General features: G+C 31.7%; 1 protein-coding gene and 2 long non-coding RNA genes across 19 annotated transcripts in view; 1 reads left to right on the forward strand and 2 right to left on the reverse strand.

The window, feature by feature from the left end:
* Positions 1-22703, reverse strand: part of LOC126918090 (uncharacterized) — a 702612-nt gene that overhangs the window by 333694 nt on the left and 346215 nt on the right. The gene's annotated exons all lie outside the window — the stretch shown is intronic.
* LOC126917565 (protein cycle) overlaps positions 1-22703 on the forward strand; it is a 366148-nt gene that overhangs the window by 333130 nt on the left and 10315 nt on the right. For all 11 annotated transcript variants that reach the window (XM_050724557.1, XM_050724635.1, XM_050724626.1 and 8 more), the window contains 5 exons: positions 5119-5211; positions 6901-7018; positions 13846-14028; positions 18439-18679; positions 20495-20633. In XM_050724557.1, coding sequence (XP_050580514.1) covers positions 5119-5211; positions 6901-7018; positions 13846-14028; positions 18439-18679; positions 20495-20633 — 774 coding nt within the window. The remainder of the gene's footprint in view (positions 1-5118; positions 5212-6900; positions 7019-13845; positions 14029-18438; positions 18680-20494; positions 20634-22703) is intronic.
* LOC126918199 (uncharacterized) overlaps positions 21679-22703 on the reverse strand; it is a 66353-nt gene continuing 65328 nt past the window's right edge. Inside the window, exon 2 of the long non-coding RNA XR_007711262.1 lies at positions 21679-21711. This is a non-coding gene — a long non-coding RNA (uncharacterized LOC126918199). The remainder of the gene's footprint in view (positions 21712-22703) is intronic.

The raw sequence follows: 22703 nt of genomic DNA on the forward strand, positions 1-22703 counted from the left end.
GTGTTTGCATTCGAGCATGACAATTTGATTGCACACGCCTGTACAATTTTATATCTTTGTGAATGTTGAGATTATTAGATGTATAAAGAGAGAAAACGCGTGGATAAAGTGTAAGGTACAAAATATATATATATTTAATTTAATAGAGAAGTGTAATAATAAGTAGGAATACAATTTGAGCTGGTCCACATCCACGCGCTAGCAGTGTTACCTTATAACTGAAAACCCCGAAGCCAACGTCGCCTGTCTACTGTTTATAGTCTGCCTTCATGCTAGTCTTTTGTCTATATGCTGTGGATGGCTTCAGCGCTTGAGAAAACTAAGAAGACCAGATGTAGAGTTTTCGCAGAAGTGGTGACCACTTCAACAGCGATCGTAACTGAAAAAGAATAGAAAGTAGAGAGTTGTTTCATCCTTTACATATTGCAATAAGTACTTTCTTCTCGCATCTCATCGACTGTATGGTTATTAGTAACGGATGTTTATTTTATTAGGATACAGCCATTGCTATATTATTATATTATTCTGTCAGTTATTTCGGTTTCTTTAATGAATTCAAGCAATACATTTTATCCATTGTATGTATTTTATACATTTTATCGTTAGAAGGATGAAAAGTTAGAATTGAAGCTGGATCACCATACATACATACATTTAAACTACAACATATGAATTGCGGTTTTATATGTACAGCACTCGAAAAATTTATAAAAATTGTGGCAAATACAGCAAATTTAGCCATCCCTAAAACCTTTATTTTGTTTGGACATATTAATATGAAAATACAATTTCTAGATGTACACTCTCGTTCATAAGTATTAGGGTACTTTAGTAGGTTAAATAAACTAGTAGCATCATTAGGAGATTATGAAAACCTTTAAAGGTTATTATCCCATTCGAAATAATAGCATAATACAATATTATAATAATAATTTCATAATTTACAATAGTAATAAAATTTATCTTTTTCTTTTCATTATCTCTGCCCCTTCTTCGTGTCATTATTTCGACCAATTTTGATATAATTTACCTATTTAATAGGATTCAAGTTAAACAATCATAGGAATCCACATTGTATAATTATAATGATTTATTATGCTACGGTAACTCTTCCAGATAGCTTCAATTTTTGCTACACACCTACATAGTATATCAGATCAGAACCTTACATGAACACAAAATTCTAACTAATTAATAATTATTTTCACGGTAATTAATGGTAGATTAATTTTCATATTTTATATAGAACTAGCAGGTATTCGGGAATGTGTATTCTCTGCTGATAAATTTGTAGGAGATAATCAATAGACAGAATTTTCAGTTAATCGCAGAAAAATAACATGTCTGATATTTAATCAGAATCGTGATCAAATATGGATTTATTGGACATCAAAGCATTAAACGGGAATTAAGTTTCTTTCATCCAGGCATTTTTGTTTATTAACGTTTTATATCAAAGAGCATCATAACATGCAATTATAGAGATACGCATCTTCAGCCCATAAACGTTACAACATCTTTCCGAGGAGTAATAGGGAATGCAACTTATCTCACGGGACATCTGTCGATTAAATTGATTGATACTGCATCATAGCCATATCTGCGATGCCATTTAAGTTCTGCAGAGGTTTCCTCGGCTTAGAGTTCGGCGTTTAAACGAAACAAGTTTATTTTCATTTTATTCAAAAATATCAATTGTGTAACAAAGAAATTGCTATAGAAAATTATTGTAGAAAAAAATTATTGTGCAGTTTTTAGATGTTACGACTAAACAAATTCTTTTCGTCAACTCGGATATCTTTATCTTACTTTATATGTTATTTTTATTTTGCGAGTATTTTATACGTTATTTCTTTCTTAAATGTTGTACTGAAACTCAGTTGCTGTTATTGTTTTCGAAATTTAAAGTTTTAAGAAAGTTGGTGGGGAAATTTGTACAGAATTTTTTATGCTATTTTCAATAGAAATCATGCAAACGTCAATGCATATGTCAATGATAATTGCAATGATAATGAGAATCGAATCACAATATTGATCCATTTTTTCAATAATTTTTTTAATTAAATTATGGAAACACATCTGACCTCAATAGCAAATTTTATCGTTAATCTACTAAATTGTATACTTCATACTTATAATAGGTAAGTTATGTAATGCGTTAATATATGTCTGGAAACGATGCCACGATTTTTTAATAAAATGGAACAAAAACTGGGTAATCAATTTTGATCAGATAAACTGCTAGATGAGTAAACCCTGCGTTCAAATTTCTTCGAGTAAAGTGACATTTTTTGTTTTATTATTTATACGGCTATTGTCGCATTTAGTAACATTTATTTGAAATATTTTGCTATTCTATATAATTAAGGAACTATGATGGCGAATACTCTCTGTAAAAATAAATATGTTCTGCATTCAGAATTATTTTATTAATGTTCAGAATAACGTGACACGTTGAATATGTACAAATAGTATGAATAGACACATTACGTCTTTTAATAACACCATTTGAGAAAAAATGAACGGTATGTGTGGTTAGTACAAAATTGTTTATTAGCAGATACATTAGATTACAGCAAGACTTTCATCTCTCCTGATACGGTGGAATGAATTTGTTACACAACCTAATATAATCACGTTAAAATGTAATTTTAATCTCAACTTAGGTCTTCCTGTGTTGAATCGCATCAAACGCAAATAACGTTTAATTCCAACGTTCGTTTCAACATTCTTCATTCCACTAGCCAAACTAATATCGTGAACAATTACCTCCTACAACCATTAACGAGAAAAAATAAAACAAGGCAGATTAGGTTTAGCAAGAAACAATCGGTTGAAATTGATCAGACATCCGGTACGACGTGTACAACTTTTGCTTGTTACCCTGAAAGCTCGACGCGCATGGATCCTTATCGAATGATCGCGATAGCGCGAGAGCAGCAGCGCGTCAATGTTCGTATGCGTATCGTCAATCTCCTTGGCAGGTAAGCCAGCCAGACTAAGTGCGTTGTCGTTGCGTAATCGACATTTGCGAAGCCTGTGTGACGATATATATCTTCGGTTCTATACAACATTCATTAACGTCCGTACGCCCCTATGTACTTAAACCAGTCCATTCGCCGTTACGAGATTTACACAATTTACATGCGATCGAATTTCACGTTTGCGATCAGGATGAGTCGCCTCGGGTATCCTGGTGATCCATTTGAACCTATTCGATTTTCAGATTGGCTTTTACCATCGAGTCAAGAGTAGATACTGTTAATTGCTACATATCGTGTATTTGTTTATTTAACCAGCTGTATTAGACATCGAATAATGTATGTGGCATAGTAGAAGGATGAAACATTTGCAGGGGAAATCTTACAACTATGTAAAATAGTTTTACTTTCGAATCTTCTTCCCGTAACCTTTAGCAAATTTCATTGATTGATTACTAACATTGCAACAACACGATTAACCAACGTGGTCTCAAGTTAGAAAAATCTTAGAGCTTCTTAACTCAGGAATGTATCATTTTAAACCTTTTTCAAAGTTAGCTACTAACGAAAGATGTCATTGAATGTACTCATTTATTTAATCCCTTCACGTCAGATGATATCTATTTGTTCATAGGAGAATGAGAGATATTCCCATGGAAAATTCGATAATCATGTAATTTGATTAATTTTATTTTTGAGTTTTTCCATAGAAAATGTTGTCGGTTCCTGAATTTATTTTATGCACCAGTCAATCACAAGTACAGTGTCAAATTAGCAAACTCACCGTACGGTTTTTAGTTCGGAGATGTCTCCTTTCAGTATGAATTACATACTTATTTTCAATGTGTATATATTCGCGTAATTTACATCTTAATTTCTTTGGTACAAATTTTATTTTTTAGTCGTTGATAGTGCAAGTATTGGCTATTAATTGTTTAATTTATTAGACAAGTTTCTGTTAGAAAACGGTTCAGGCGACACAAGTTATTTACATACTCGCAAATTATTGTTCATTACGTGCCAAGGTATTGATCAAAAAGCCATAAATAAACAGTAAAAAGGTTTATTTAAATGACACTGACGAGATTCCTTCTCAGAGGTGATTTTAAGGAATTAGAATTTATTAAAAGATTGATGGATTTTTAATAAAACAAATACCCAGGTACATGTTAACTATATATTGAATGAAACATTATTATGTAGATGTAAAAGTAACATGATTTATATATCCATTTATTTATTTATTTCATTTTACCTACTTTTCTTTTTTCTATTGCGATGCTAGACGATTAAATTGTTTTACTTACTTCAAGGTTCTCTTATCTTATAATTTTCAATTTTACTACCAACTACTCAGTGCATCTTCATCTTCTTCAAATTCAAGTTACGTTGTATAGTCGATAAACTGCGTAAAAAGAAAAAATAGTTTTTACATTTATCATAATAGAGCAAAATGCAAGTAAAGTAAATATGTGTTATAATATTTAAAAAGAGAAATAAATCTCTATTTGGATTCAATAGCATTCATAAAAATATGAATTTATAGAAACATCTGTGATTCACGTATAATATATAGAATTCATAAGAAAATATATTTTTATAAAATGCTGTTGATTATTATTATCAGATGTATAAATTTTCCTATATATTTATTAATATGCAAAAAATAATATACACTTTTTACGTAAAATTGAAATATAGAGGTAAAACGTTAGAAAATATAAAAAAATGTCTAAAGTTTAAAAAAAACAGCAAAAAATAAAAATTTTACATGAAAGCTAAATAATTGTCTGAACTCGTAACAATTAAAATCGATACGAGCAAAAGAAAAATATTTGTATTCTCAAAGTGTATCATTTCAACAATCTCTCCAATCTTACATTACTTTATTTTTATCTTACAGAAGAAAATTTGCTACATAATTTACGAAACACTTCTCCATTTGTAGAGTTCATTATAGTTAGAACATTTATCAAATTACTAATTCGTTGATTGATTTTTTCAAGCCCAGAAAATTGAAATAACTTCAAACAATTATCAATAACAGTATCCATCGATTTCCTATGACATTCATTGCATAATCGCAATTAATATTTGATCCAGGTGACGTAATCAAAGGCGCCTTCTCTTGTTTCAGGCTGCGGAGGGTTTTGTCTTCGTGGTGGGCTGTGATCGTGGAAGAATTCTTTATGTATCCGAGTCTGTTTTGCAGACACTCAATTATTCTCAGGTATCCAGTCTCTGTTTCTTTCGATGCGCTGGTAATAAAACACGAGTAATAAAATAAATTTCTTCAAGCGTTATATTTAAAATAGAAATGGTATACCTAGTAATAAAATAAATCTATTCTCTGTTATCTGTAAATTGTGCAATATAATACCGTTCGTAACGAGAATTTTAGCATATATGTTCTCTCATTATTCGCGACAATTAGAAAGAATCTACAATTGTAATTTTATTCACATTATTTTCAGTATAAAAATTAAATTCCTGAGCGGCTCCAAATCCCTACTGGCCCACCAGGAATTTTTCCAAACTAGCTATATTCTATAACAAGGCTATCCTTATTAAAATACGATTCCAACAAATTTCACAGTAAAGTTAACATATTTGGAAAGTGCATTAAAATTAAGAACGCAAATAGGATTGATGATACTAAGAATGTTGGAAAATTACTTTAAAAGCAAAATGGGAATTACTTTAAAAGTAAACCAAGGAACTCAGAAAATGTTAACTTAGTCTATAAATTGAAATAACATGATTGCGAAAATATAATCTCTTTCTTCTCATTTATTTGAATACTTTCGTTGAATATTTACGTTTATACACATAGTGCTATAAAATGGTTGTTATTACTTCATATTTATATTATATATAATAAGTTATACTATATTGCGCAACTACAGTGTACGAAAGGTACCATGTACATGTCGGGTAACATTGAAAGTAAATAGAAAAAAATCTAGAAGCTTGCTAAATTTAAAATCTCACTAAACTTTTTAAAAATGTATCAAAATAAACGAGTTTTCCTTATTACATTATTTTATTATACAGGGTGGTTGGTAACTGGTGGTACAAGCGGAAAGGGGGTGATTCTACGCGAAAAAAGAAGTCGAAAATATAGAATAAAAATTTTTCGTTTGAGGCTTTGTTTTCGAGAAAATCGACTTTGAATTTTCGCTCGGTACGCGTTATAACGGATCTCACTGTAGATCGTTGTCTCGATGGATATTATCGCAGTTTAAGTTTGTTTTTGCCGTAACGGAAAATTAGGAATACATAATGAAATAATATGAAGTAATCATGAAGTTCATTATTGCAAAAATTGCTGAAAATGTTGCCTATTCTGCCGAACACATGCTTCTGCTCTTCTAATTAAATTTCTATGAACACTTTCTAACACATTGGAAGTGTTTATCAACATAACGTCAATCGAGACAACGATCTACAGTGAGATCCGTTATAACGAGACGCGATAAAGTGCAGACGTACCGAGCGAAAATTCAAAGTCGATTTTCTCGAAAACAAAGCCTAAACGAAAAATTCTTATTCTATATTTTCGACTTCTTTTTTCGCGTAGAATCGCCCTCTTTCCGCTTGTACCAGCAGTTACCAACCGCCCTGTATAAATGCTTGTAAAATTTGATTGAAAAATATTATGTAGAAAAATTTGTTGCATTTACATGTACAAAATGTAATACATTTTTTATATAGATAGTCCTTTTATAGGATGTACAAACAGTTTTGTGAATGATTACACGTCCATGGTTTCTTAAACAAAATCAATTGCAATTCTTTTCTTCCTTTTACCTGGATCTCGGGGATGAAACAATTAGTAAAATGTACAGTTTGATACCATGAAAATTTTAAATATAGAAAGATTGTATATTTTAGAAATGAATTTTTTATGTCTGCACAGGGTGACCTGTTGGGTCAAAGTTGGTTCGATATCCTGCATCCAAAAGATGTTGCCAAGGTAAAGGAGCAGTTGTCCTCTTCGGATCTTAGTCCACGCGAACGATTAATAGATGCCAAAAGTACGTACTAATATTACACGATTTGTCTGTGTCCACACGTGTTGACTGTTAAATAATCTGTTGACTTTATTTTAAAATCCTCCGTATTTTTATCCAGTAAAAATTACTTATTATAACTTGTATCATATATTTGAAAAGTATTTCCTCACGTAGAATTTGGATAATTTAATCGAGAGAAATTTACAATAGTGATATAAATTAATAACACATTCTTAACCTACCAGTATTTAAAAATACAAAGTTTCTTAAGATAATAGTGTGCCGTTTAGTAACGTTAAAAGGTAAAAATTATTAGGTAGAATAATCCAAGAGATGCTGAAGTATCTTCATTGTAAGAGCAATTTAATAATACCTTGTTTGATGCGTTTATAATTTTATGATAGGTTTAACAGCTTAATCATACACTTCTTTTAAACGCTCCTTTTAGTTTAACGTTTCCAATAAATTGGTAGATCACGACTTCTAACACGCTTGCTATTATTTATAACGATCCATTCTTGCAATTCTCCATAAACAAAAGTACAAAAGTTACAATGGTTTTATTATTATCAGTAATATCTCTCTAACATTTGATTAAGCTTTTACCGAGCTTTGATCAAATCAAGTGAAACAAATAGCAAATGTCTGAAATGCGTTTTTAAATCTTCCATTTATAACGTTTATGTCTGAATTTACAATCTGCATGATCAACACCACTTATTCTGCTTATTCTGCTATAGAACAATTACCAATTCGACGAACTCAATTTACACATTTTTATCATGGTCATTAAATTCATAAAAAAGAAACTGAAAGTGTACAAAATCTATTTCAAACAATTCATTGTTGAAAAACCAAAATATTTTAAAAGAACATCTTGGAGCTCAGCAATAAATGGCAAAAATAGATTATTCAATAAAACGTTAATTTTAGGAAAATATCATTTATACGAGCTGCTTAAAGGTCTACTGATCTGTTCGATAAATTATAGAATTATAAAATATATATACCAAATATAAATTATAAAATACAGGAAACAACGTTACAAACATTATCTTTTGAAATAGAACCTTAGTTGTTATTGTTTCTATAAATATGCAAAACTGCAAAAATCAGGAACATTTTAGAGAAATAAGAAGCACGTTAAAGGCGAGAAAGTAATGCTCCTTCAAAAATATCATAATCCTGACGAAATGGTTTTTATCAGTCAGCTACATGCGTCGACTTTCCCTTCACGAATCCATTAATTATGACACCTTTCGACATTCCCTCGGTCGGTTCCAGGACCGTTAAGTACTTGTTGCTCGTCAATGCGAGTTACATTCTGATAAATGTCAGTCGTTCGGCAGCATCTGCCTGTCGATAAACATCTTCGAATTAGCGCCGCGAGATAAGCGGCTTACGAAATAAACTCGTTTAAAGGAGAGAAAAGCGGTACTGCTTATGTGCGGCCAGGATCTCGAGGATGTTACATGCTGGTACGATTTACGCGCGGAGGACTTAGAGACGAGGTCTCACGGTCGTTAATCATCGATGCTTGTTGCAAAGGAATTAATAAACCGGAGACTGAGCTGGAAAATGGTCGGCATCGCGCATTCGCTGACACTTTTGATGGCTAATTGATCAAGTGTCGAAGCGTCATTATAACGGTAACACCGTAAGAATGCCGGTAATTGCAAGATTTGTATGCAAATGACACGCGAGTATCTGCCATCCATTGCATTTCGAATAAAGATTCGAATAAAGTAATTGGTCGAAATTATGTATATATACGTGTGTGCGTGTGCCTTGGTTTTGCAATATTCCTGCTTATGGTAGCTTGACTTTATTGTTGAAGAATAAAATAACACAAGAAATTTATACAAAGCCGAATACTGAAGATTCTAAGTTTGTAACATTTTAATTTATAAGAAAATTCTGTAATCGTATTTGTTAGATTCCTTCATAATAAACATAAGGCAACAAAAATGGAATTCATGAGATGAAACATAGTAAATCAAATTAACGATAAGATAAAATTTCTTCTTCTTTCGATTTCGGTCCATGAACTGTGTAAATTCTCAAAAATTCCGTACACCCTCGTCAAATTCACCCTCATCAATCGTATGTCGATCCAATCGTCATTTATATATTTCTTATTATATGTATAAATACTATATATTTCCCCTCATATTTCTCATAACAGTATGTGTAAGTAAGCAAAAATGATTTTCATTGTTATTTCGCTTAGATTCTTTTGCTTTAATTTTTCTATTCATCAACTTTTGTCTTTTACTGTTATTGTTAGAGAATTATACAGTAATTTATGAACAATGGAGTTCCAAAGAAAATCTTTTACATGCCCTTTTTGCCCTGTATAATTATGTCGCAGAGTGTACGAACATAATCTCCTGCTTACAACTAAATATCAAAGCGGAAATAAGAGGTAACAACTTTTTCAATATAATATAAATAGAGAGCGTTGATATACACTTTTCGCCAAAAAGATAGCCCAGGTGTGCTATCATTAATTTCTCAATGACGCGTGTAAAGTTTTTCGTTTGTAACGTATATCAAAACATTATGAGTTCAGAATATGCAACTTACTGGAAATAAGTCACAATGTCGTAGATGATTGTATACAGGGTGGTTGGTAACTGATGGTACAAGCGGAAAGGGGGTGATTCTACACGAAAAAAGAAGTCGAAAATATAGAATAAGAATTTTTCGTTTGAGGCTTTGTTTTCGAGAAAATCGACTTTGAACTTTCGCTAGGTACACGTGCACTTTATTGTAGCATTTCATACTTTAAAACAATCGAATACGTTAAAAAGTGTTCATAGAAATTTAATTAGATGAGCAGAAGTATGTGTTCGGCAGAATGGGCAAAATTTTCAGCAATTTTTGTAATAATAAACTTTATGATTACTTCATATTATTTCATTATGTATTCATAATTTTCCGTTATGGCAAAAAAAAAATTAAACTGAAATAATATCTATCGAGACAATGATCTAAAGTGAGATCCGTTATAACGAGACGTGATAAATAAACATTTGTTTATGTCGTTACATTTGTTTATGTTTGTGACAATAATTTTATATAATGGAGCTTAGGTATAGGTAATAATAGAGAGTTAAATAATCAATTTGAAATCTTAGAACTTTTCGTAGTCTTTATTATTCTATGTAAGCTTTTGCCTGTTGTTTAGATTAAAGATCATTTAGTCAGGTGATTATAAAAATTATTCAAATAGATTATTTCAACGAATATGTAAGGGTAATTATTGAAAACAATCAAATATAATGTGCATAATTATTACCATATACATTACACACATTTAGAGGAAAAGTACAATTTTAAAGCTTAAAGTTCAATGTAGCTAATGTTAAAAAATTAGAACTAGAACTTTCAACACAATTTACTTAATTCGCTGTTTTCTCTTATGGATCCTTTTTTCAAAAAGCTCTTCTGTTATTTTCTCTGTTATAATTTACATTTATAATGAACTGGAATCCTGAATCATGCCTATACGTTAGATTAGACAAGACGAGGCAAACTATTTTTTTTTTAACTATTTTTACAATATTTTCATGTCGCAATAACTACAAACTTGTAGTAATACCTACTTGGTATAGTTTTATAAAATTCAAAGTAAAGAAATTTAAAAGTAACCAGTTGCGTATTAAAAATTTTCAAATTGTCTCGTGAACGAAAGAAAGCAACACCTCTATGAGGAAGGGAGAGACGCAGATAGAAGAAAGAGAAGAGCAAGAAAGGATGACAGCAGATCAAATTATAGAGGAAAGAAGAAAGAGAGAAGCAGAAGAGAGGGTGAGGAGGATAAGGGAATCCAAATATAACATACACTACAGAAATATAGCCAAAGAAAAATGACCAAAGTACCTAGAGGGGAGGATGAAGTGGAAGGACAGAAGAATACTGGCAAGATTCAGATGTGGAAACGAGACCAAAGCAAGGGAATACTGGAAGGAAGAGAGAGAAAAAAGATGCAGACTATGTAAAAGGAAAGAAGAAGACCTGAGACATGTAATAAAATAATGTGAAATAACGGGAGGACCAAAGGACATAGGAAAAACGCTAAATGAGACGGCAGAAGGTTTAACAGAACTGAAAGTAATAATAGAGAAGAAAAGGAGAAACGACAGGAAGGATGCACAGCAAGGAGACTAAAGCCCAAAGTTGCAGTAGTTTTTAATCATTAGTGGTTAATTTGCAATTTCTAGTTTTCGTTTTTAGAGATAGAATAATTAAGGGAATGCGATAAAATAGAGTGGAAAAGAGGGGAGGTAGACATACAAGAAGAGAAATAGACATAAGAGATGTAAAACCGAAAGTTGGTCCAAAGCCGAAAGGCACGGACTAAGCAATAATAAATAAAAATAAATAATAAGCAACACCTCTAATTGTTTTCAAATTGTAGAGGAACATTCTTAAGAAAGGGAATTAGCTGGTTGGAATATAACACCATTACGGTTTAACAAGAGATTAATTTTATGACTATGATGCATGCGACGTATTATGGAAAGTGACGAATACGGCTTGACTAAAGAAAAGGTTGTATACAACGTTAATGCGGTTACAATGCGCGTTAACCACATAATACTCAAGCACGAACGTCAACAATATAGATATTTAGACAGTCGTGATACTTTTATGACTGTGAATTCCAGACTATATTACATGTTGTTGTGTATTGTATCGGCAAAAGCTTTTCTGCTTCTGTATGGATATCATCTATTTTATAAAAGTTTTCATTTAAATATGTATAGAGGTTTATGTATAGAGGATGGTTGGTCGGTGAGGTTTAATGACGAGATAGTTCGTTGTTGAAACCGTCGAGTATATTTAAAATTGCACGTAGCGGCGACATTGTTTTTCCCGGAGTTTATTTATCATTACATTATGTGTATCCTAACGATATTGATATTCCGAGGCAAAAGTTTACTTTAAGTTTATTTCTAGCTGAATCTAGTGCTTAGGTCTAACGGATAGTGTTTTCTTAACCTGCGGATCTGGTCGGACGTATTAAGTAATTTAGTAATTAGGGGGTTTCGATTTTTGTTAATTCTTATGATACTATAATTTATTACTACATTTTGTTATTTCTTCTTTGACTGTGGGTATCTTGAGGTCGCGATGTATTGCTTCGTTGGTAACATACCAGGGTGCATCTATTAGGGATCTTAGCGTTTTCGATTGGAAGCGTTGAAGTATTTCAATGTTGGAATTACTTGCTGTTCCCCATAGTTGGGTTCCGTAGATCCAGACAGGTTTTATTATGGTCTTATAGAGCGTAATTTTGCTCCGCGTGCTCAAGTTGGAACGTCGGCCAATGAGCCAGTAGAATTTTTTAAGTTTAGCCTTGAGTTGCTTCGATTTGTCTATGATGCGTTGTTTCCATGCCAATCTCCAAAACAACAACATGATTTGAATTGTCCTCTAGCCCATGTGCCGCTACATATGTATACTTGTATGTGATAGATGGACATTTATTTAATAATAAATTCCAATATCAGAATTTTTAATCGAATTCGAATTAAATTTTTTACAATATAGCATAAATTTGAAAAATAAAAAGTTTAGAAATTTTACAAGTGTTCTAATAATAAAAAGAAATATTTCTACATAAAACTACATCGTCATTTAAAAAGCAATGTATATATATTTATTGAAAAAATTATTATTCGAAACATAGCAATGCTGTATCAGTATAATGTCTTCACATCAGAGAGCATCTCACATTTTTGTAATTATAGGAAAATCAGGTAGAACATAGCAATAGAATATAGTAGTAAAAAGAATTAAAGTTTGAATAATTAACACGCACATTAAAACAAAACATACTAACACAAAACCAAAGTTATATTCGCAGAATTTTACATGATAAACGTTGTAAGCTTAAAATTTGGAAACACTATAGACAACCCCCCTAACACTAACCCTAACCCAGCCCACCTACACCACATCTTTCCGCCTTTCGGGTGTGGATTAATATGCATTTACCTATCGACTTAATATTTGCTTATATGAATCACGTCTTCGAACTTTACACTTCTTCCTTCTGTCAAGGCCGATTTAGCTACAAATATGCGACACGCATCATGCACACGTAATATTTCCCCTCGGGAAATTATGCGAAGTACTTGATATTTGCACGCGTCAATACGATCGCGAATAGAAAAAGGAAACGAAAGCAGCTTTATATTTTTGAAAACGGATTTTATCATTCTCTGTAGCACAGTCACCGAAATTTTGATATAATTATATTCAAAAATATAATGTTTCACAGAATTTAAATAAAATACTAACAGGTACGTGTTCGTTATCGCATCTTCGTTTAAATAGAATTAATTTTTTCTTTATACAGTCTTCTTTAATCTCTTTTATACGTTTTGCTCATAAAAACAGGTATATGTTTTCCTTCGTGAAATTGATTAAACTGAAGAAAATGTCGAAATCTGTTTTTGAGTAACTTGCAAACATGAATGCAATAAAATTATTTGGAAAGATAAAATCAGTACCTGAACAAATTTTAATTGAGTGAGACACGAAGTAAATACCTAAATCGCTAATTTTATTTCTTTGCCAGTCAAAATTTCTTGCATTTTTAAGATCAGATACGATAAGCACGCACCTTCAGTTTCTTATAGGAAATAAATATTAGTATTCGCGTCATGCGTAATGACATTTAAGACGTGAAATTGTATAACACTATGTTTCACGATTGCCTTTTTCTATCTTTCTCAAACTATTTTCTAAACTTGCCTTTTGAACAAAGTACAATATTAGACAAATGAATTAGCATTAAAGAATAATATATTCAAGTTTGTTTAACATTGTTTTAGCGATGTTACCGGTGAAAACTGATGTGCCTCAGGGTGTATCGAGATTATGTCCTGGTGCACGAAGATCTTTTTTCTGTAGAATGAAACGAAAAGTCGAAGGGGTTCGTTGCAGTGAATTACAAGTGAAAGAGGAGACTGATACTGCTGGCGGATGTCATCGACGAAAAAAGCAACAAAATGTCGGTAAGTATTTATGCATTATAAGGCGCTATAAAATAATTAGATTATAATTACTAAACGTATATTCTTTTTTGCAATTAATCAAGAATATATCGGGGGACTTGTGCAAAATTTACGTTGTCCTTCATCAAAGTAAAATAATATTTATACGTGCCAACTTATTTCTTACACTTCAATCCAATTTTATACTACTATTTATTTTATTTTATTTTTATTTATAAACATGGTAAGGTATGTTTCTATTTACACGTACATATATTTATACACTCAAAATTGATAACTCTGGAAGTAAAAGACCACAACAATTTTGAAAAACCTATTCGTACAGAATTGTATCAGGTCTGTAAGTATGAAACCGGAATTTGTCTATAGATGGCCCTAGCTGATAATGTAGTTATCACTAAACTGCGTCATTGATGCCAAAAGTCTTTGTTGACATCTCACAAACATTTTCGACTCAGAACAATACAAGTTTCATACAACAGCATAGTTTGTAATAGCGTTGAACATGTCGAATTTTGTGCCTGGAAACTACGATTTGCGGACAGCATTGATTTTCTGTTACCATTTGAAGAAAACTGCTGCAGAATCGCATCGAATGCTTGTCGAAGCTTACGGTGAGCATACTCTTGGTAAATCACAGTGCTTTGAGTGATTTAAAAAATTCAAAAGTGGCAATTTTGACGTGAGGAACGGAGAACGTGGATCAGAAGGGTGTGATCCATTATGAGCTGTTAAAACCTGGCCAAACCGTTAATACTGAGCGCTACCGACAACAAATGATCGATTTGAATCAAGCTTTACGTGAAAAACGACCAGAATATCAAAAAAGGCAACACAAAGTAATTTTGCTTCATGATAATGCACCATCACATACAGCAAAACCGGTCAAGGAAACGATCGAAGCGTTCAGTTGGGAAATACTTTCGTACGCAGCTTACTCACCAAACTTGACTCCGTCCGATTACTATTTATTTGTATCGATGGGACACGCACTTTCTGACTAGCACTTCACTTCTTACGAAAATGTACGAAAATGGCTCGATGACTGGTTTGCCTCAAAAGAGCGACAGTTTTTTTGGCGTGGCATCCACCAATTGCCAGACAGGTGGGAAAAATGTATAGCTAGCGATGGGCAACTTCGAATAAAATATTTTTAATCATTTTCATACAATAAACGTGTATTTTCTATACAAAAATTCCGGTTTCATATTTACATACCTGGTATACATATACTTCTGGTAATTTTAATACGAGGATATTTTATTCTTTTACATAAAAAAGAATGAGATATAAAGAAAATCGTAACTGTTAAAGATATGTATTGCTGTGAAAGAATGCTAAAAACATATCAGTGAAATATGTACAGTATCGCTAGTCCTTTGTCATCAGTCCTAACATCTTACGACTTGAATATTTGCCGCGTGATTTATCAAAGGAGAAAAGTAGACAATACTTCAAAGACGGGTAAAAGAATCGTTTTACATACCTTCTCCTTTCATTCTTTTTCACTACTTTATATTTTTAGCCATATACAAATATGTATTCTACTTTTTCAAGATTAAGAAATTATGAATTATGTAAAATAAATTAGAAGTATAATAAGTGTAATAGCCAGGAAAACAGAAAGAATCCTTAAAGAGGACATAAAGTATTTTCATATAAATTTCTTCAATTATTTAAGTTCTTATATTCCTTTAACTAAAATATTTATAAATATATATTATTCGTGTTCTTTATACAATTTCTCAAGAAATGTATTTCATTATACAATCTACAGTGAATACAAATTATCCATATATTCCATAATTCCACATACGGGATCATAAATTCAATATATTCTATAATAAAAATTGTTTCTTTCTATCTGTTATAGCACAGTGGAAATAAGATTATATACTTGTAGCTAAAGGAATTGACGATAATTTTAAATATTTAAGAATTTCTATCATATTATTGCTGTTTGCAGGGCAGATCTTGTTTTTCGTATTCTGGTTTAACACTAATTAAAAGTGATACAAGCATCCATATTATTATGATTAATACTAAAAATAGAAGTTTTGCCTTAGAATTTAACAGTTGTTGCGATATTTCTTGTCAAGTTTTTGTTTTACATAATACTTTAATTTACTACTCATGATTAGTTGACCGTGTACATCTATTTTCATTTTTAAAACAGGCTTTTTAATTACCGAATGGCTTTACTTTTGAAATACATCTACAATTAAAATTAAAAAGGCCGACTTCATTAAATATCATAAACTAGTTTTACTACAAACAATTAGATGCCATTAACCATTTGCATAGAAACAACTAAAATTCATGTCTGCCAAAGTAATTATTTATAACTATAGCTAATTCTTTATTATGCCGTAAAAATGATAACAAAGGTATGTTTTAGAATATAAATTGAAAAAAAGAAATCGTAAAATTACAATAAATAAATAGTTGGTTCATGTTCGCATAAACTTTCAAGCCATTTTCTCAAAGATCTTATAATGAATGAGAAAGCTATTTGAATAAATACAATCGTAGAAAGATTGACTAAAGGATGTCGTTTTAACGATTCAAATAAACTATCGCGCTATCGCTATTCACTCTCCGCGACTTCTGTTTCTTTGAATTTATACATAATGTTTCAGCTTCTCCCAGCTTGTGTTTTTCATATGTTCTGTGGGTATAAGTAAGAAAAGAATATAACTTATATAAATAAGAAAAATATTCAGAAATTATAACAAAAATAAAAAGGACAATATTTCATGGTTACGAAATAATTGATTATTGATTTACTGAAACAGAACGGAATTAGTAAAGGAGTGGGAAATGGCCATGAAGGGAAAAGAGCGAGAAAGAGAAAGAAGGGACTAGAAAAGGTGAGGAAGGGAGGGACGCAGATAGAAACAAGAGAGCAAGAAAGGATGACAGCAGACCAAATTACAGAAGAAAGAAGAAAGAGAGAAGCAGAAGAGAGGGGGAGAGGGATAAGGGAATCCAAATATAATATACACTACAGAAATATAGCCAAAGAAAAATTACCGAAGTACCTATGATGAAGTGGAAGGATAAAAGAATATTAGCAAGATTCAGATGTGGAAACGAGACCAAAGTAAGGGAATACTGGAAGGAAGAGGGAGAAAAAAGATGCAGACTATGTAAAAGGAAAGAAGAAGACCTGAGACATGTAATAAAATAATGTGAAATAACGGGAGGACCAAAGGACATAGGAAAAACGCTAAACGAGACGGCAGAAGGTTTAACAGAATTGAAAGCAATAATAGAGAAGAGAAGGACAAACGACAAGAAAGATGCACAGCAAGGAGGCTAAAGCCCAAAGTTGCAATAGTTTTTGGTCATTAGTGGTTAATTTGTACTTCCTAGTTTTAGTTTTTAGAGATAGAATAAGTAAGGGAGTGTAATAGAATAAAGTGAAAAAGAGGGGAGGTAGACATATAAGAAGAGAAATAGACATAAGAGATGTAAAACCAACAGTTCGTCCAAAGCCAAAAGACACGGACTAAGCAATAATAAATAAATAATAATAAAATAAATACAAAAACAGAACAAATTAAAATTAATACAAGCTTTATAGAGTAATAAGTTTGATTTTTTACCGTTGTTAATTTTATAAATGTGAACGTTAAACATTTTGAAAGGGGGGGGGGGTGTTAATAACTACCGATTACATTAATTATATTGCATAGTAATAGTAATTATTCCCCTCCTATTCGGTATTCTTTTTATAACCTTTTAATAAAGCTTCAAACGACCTAAGTTTATAAATATCTTTTCCTTCTTCATAACCACAGATCATATGTTTAATCAAATAAAGTAAAAAACATCTTGTATATGCCGTTCATCTTTCATTCTTCATAGGAATAATATGCAACTAAGTTTCCAATTATATATTAATAAGAATAAATTTTCTATCAATCTCATGAATCTTTATAAATATTACGAGAATTCAATCTCTTAAGGAAAATGAATTGTCAACTTTACATAACTTTATATCAGTTTGTTCTATTAGTCCTTTGAAAATCGTTTTTCGTTAATCATTAAAATTAGAAACACATGAAACACATCTCTCTAAATGTTTTTGTGCAAAGGACTATCTGCGAAAATTGAGGATTAATTTTATCAGAAACAAGAATATCTACCATTTAATTAGTTAATAAATTATGAGGATATGGAAAGAATTAGACATAAGAGATGTAAAACCGAAAGTTCGTCCAAATCCGAAAGGCACGGACTAGGCAACAATAAATAAAACAATAAATAAAATTATGAGAATGCAATGCTGCGTGTACGTAACATTAAATATCAAACTAAGATACAGTTGCAAATCGTACAAACTAATAATATTGTATATCGTATATAATAATTCCAATAAATGAATCCTGTCGCATATTTTTACAGACTGGAAATATTGTGTAATACAATGTACTGGATATCTGAAGTCCTGGGCGCCTGCAAAAATCGACCTCGAAGAACACGAAGGCGACGGAGATGGAGAAGCTTGCAATCTGTCGTGTTTAGTAGCAGTTGGTCGGTTACAGTCAACGTTACCTACATCTTTGCCTAAAAAGCCACGTTTGAGACCGATTAAGTTTGTCTCGCGACACGCGATGGATGGCAAATTCCTCTTCGTCGACCAGAGGTAAATGATAATAAATATTTCAACGATAATTCTTATACGTGTACTTTAGAACACTTAACGTATAATACTTAATTTCTTGGAAAATAATTGATGTACTTTTTATGTAATTTTTATCCAATTTTTATATGTACTGTATTCAAATTTTGTTTCTTTTCTCCGGTTTTAATGTTGTTTCGACATCGAAAATCATTAGCAACACTGTTTAAAATTATAATTTTTAGTACTGTTTTGTTTCGGATAGAAATTGACCGAGACTTATTAAATTTTCGTCTGCATTTAAATATACCGTTCATATTGCTTGACAAGTTAACTCGTCAACTCCAATATTTTACACTCCAACACGTAATTGGTATATTGCATTTTTTATTTTCAATATTGAATTTATCAAGCTTATTTTACATTTGTACGTCATATGTACGAGCATTTCAACCTATATATCGCTTCTAAATACGACTTATAAAATATTATTTGCCTATGATACGAATGTTGTTTGGGCTTTATGCTATAAACATGATTTTTTAAATATAACTATTACATAATTAACTTTTCTGTTCATTGATGGTATTAAAAACACAATTTTCTTCGCATATTACTCAAAGATATCAATAATTCAACAAAAAGGAGAATTTATATTCTTTTTAAATTTATACGTATTCTAAAAATCACACTTACAAGTAGAAAGAATTCTAAAATATGTAACAAATATTGTTTCATATTTATCCAAAATGATTGCTTCGCTCCAATTTCAAGTTTCTTTCGTCAGTGTACTTTCTTAATTAAAACTTTACGATAAGATTTCGTAAATTTGTATGTACAGGGTGTACAAAAAGCAAGTGTAAAAATTATCGTGGCGTGATTTTGTACACCAGGATGGCTGAAGATTTGTAAAAAGAAGTTTGTAATGGTTATTAAAACTTTAACATCTTTTTCCGAGAAAAGAAGTGTTATTTGCGGCTCATGATTTCTTCGAGACTTTTGTTCTTCGCGATGAGTAGAATACACTGCAGTAAAAAAATGTTGACCTTGAAAATCATACTCAAGATTAATTTGACATCAGACTCTTTTTCGCAAATCTCTGCTGATCCAGAGGTGTAGAATTAAACGAATGGTGATTTTTAAACTTACTTTTACTTACATATACCAGGTGCATTAATAATAACATCTAAACTATGTATTTGTGTACAATAGTTGAAAATTGTAAAGTACAAAAATGCATACAATCTAGATAACGTATAAAAATATTATATATAAAATATCTAATGTAACACTTGTTATAAGATTTAATTAGTGAGATACTTATTTACCTATACTTAAAAAATTATATTCATCAAAATATGAATTTGCATAGGTATCCACAGTCTAATACTAACAATATAATAAAATTCCATTTATCAGAACCCCATTTATTAGAACTCCATTTACTGGTACAAAATTTTAATTACCAAGTTAAATTAATTCCTGCAGATTGAGTTCGCTTGTTTGAATGGGAAAATCAGTAAATTATGTATCTAATACATTTCTGTACATTCCTGTAATTACAATGGCTATAAGCATTGGCACATCATTGTATTTATCATAACATCTGCATGCTGATTAATTAAGTCCAAATGCATTAAATTTCTCATCACGTAGTAGTATCTATGACTACAAAAATTTATTGCTTGGTAGAAACTATGAAAATAGAAAAACGTTTCCTTGGAGAATAAGAGTGTTTGCTCTCCGATGGGTTCAGATAAATAGAGTTATACTATATAGCAATAATGATAACGGTTTAAAATTTAAATGATCCTAATGATAAATAAGAAACGTTCGCAGGGCCACTTTAGTGTTAGGTTTCCTACCACAAGAGCTACTTGGTACGAGTATGTACGAATATTATCATCACGATGATATCCCTCATCTAGCGGAATCTCATAAAGCTGCTCTTCAAGCATCCGAGTGCGCCACCACGCAAGTAAGTCACCACATTCATGTAACTCTTTCCTATCTGACTCTTTTGCAATGATAATGATCACTATTTGAAATTTTAATTTCCGTTACGTTATCGATGCAGTCGTTATTCCCTGTTACATGCATTCTCAATTGCTACAACTCGATATTTACTCTTCTATCTCCTAATAAATTTTAAATAAAGCACTTAAGGCCAATAGTAGGCGACATTTGATAAAGCTAATAATTAGACTGAAAGTTTCTATGCATTTCCGTGAAATTTAGACATCCAAAAATATGTGTTGGATGAAACAAATCTCAACTTAGATTTTTATTTTCCACATTTTTATTTTGGTTTCATAAAAATATAGATTCTTATAAAACTTTGCAGTTCACTAATTATGTATCTAATATATATGTCGGATTGAAGTCAGGATTAACGGGAGGGGCGTTTAATGAATTTTCATTAGGGTTGGCCATTGCCGTGATACGATGAAGAGTTTATTAGCACAGACTTATTAACAAGATTAGGCACTCGTAGCACTAGTGATAATGACCTTAGGTTCGAAACGAATCCGCGGTCAACGGGACTCTTATACTCTTTACTCGTCGGCCACGCCTAGGTGGTACTCTCAGTTAGCCCGCGAAGTAAGCACTCTATCGAAATGATACTTTAGTCGATGAAATCGTACTCGAAACTCTCACGATGACGCTGTCTAGGAAAAGCTGCTCCACCCTCTAGCGGCACCAGGTCTTTTATATTCGTGGAGACAAGTCTTCGTTCGGAGAGTGAGGGAAATTGTCGTTGTTGTTAATTGGTCAGTCTTCGGAAATGTCCTTCACGGAAAAGACTGTTTGCCTATTCTCGTTAATTAAGGTTTAAGGTTTATGACGGGTCATTAGGCTGGCTGCAGATGTTTTGCGAATATGTCTCGACAACCGGCAATCGATCTACCCATAGAATAGGGTCTGCTTATGACGAGCCATGAGACAGAAACCATTAGTGTGCTTACTGTCGAGTGCCGTTACAACTATTTCTTTTTATGGAGGGCTATAGACTTCTCCATGACTTTGTTAGAAAAATGTTCGTCCCTTGACCGCGGCTACGTTCGGTGACTGGTTGTCACCTCGAACCCAAACTCATTCTCATAGATTGCAGGCAATTACAATCGGGCTGAAGGACGGTGATTGTTTAACTACGGCTATGGTGGAATCCAAACTACAATATTAGGGGTTTTTCCCCGGTTTCAACGGAAGGCTCCGGTGTCTCTCCATCTCCGACATATATATATATATTAGGCCAGAATAAGGCATATAATCGCAAAAATTGAAATGAAACAAACATTTAGCAAAAATAAATTTAAATATAAAATTTTTCTTTCATAGTCAAGATTGTATTAATTCTTGTTAATTATATAGAAAAATGATGACAAAATGTTTTAAACGATATACTACAACAAATTATATTTTGAAACAATATCTCCATATACTAGTAAACTATTACAATTAATAAACCTGTATTAGTAAACTATTACACATACAATACAGGGTGGTTGTTGTGGAAGATATGGAAAAACTTTATGAATAAAAGTTGTTCAATATAAAGGGGGCTATGATATGCAAGTGATAATTTTTGTACAGCTGGAGGAGTTTCAGAAATTGCAGTATTATCTCCCCTTTTTTTAACGGAATCATATATTTTTTAATACATTAGTCGATCTAGCTAAACATTTTCAACGAAAAAGTATTAACCTATAAATGTAGAGAAACTTGGCTACGAAAGACAAAGTCAACGTAAACACAAAAATACCACCCCGCGTCTTTCCTTGTCTTTCATGCGCTAAATTTCACAAATTAAAATATCTGCTAAGCTAATCATTTTTTGACACACATAGATTAATACCTTTTTCTGAAGAATGTCGAGCTAATGTATTAAAAAATATATGATTTCATTTTTAAAATGGACGTGACTTTGAAACGCCTGAAGCTCCTCTAGGGCTGCAGAAATGCAAAACAATTATTACTGCTATATTATAGCCTCTTCTATACTGAATAGCTTTCGTTAATAAAGCTTTTCTATACCTCCAAATGAATG

This window comes from Bombus affinis, chromosome 1 (assembly GCF_024516045.1).
Source record: "Bombus affinis isolate iyBomAffi1 chromosome 1, iyBomAffi1.2, whole genome shotgun sequence".
Lineage (NCBI taxonomy): Eukaryota > Metazoa > Arthropoda > Insecta > Hymenoptera > Apidae > Bombus > Bombus affinis.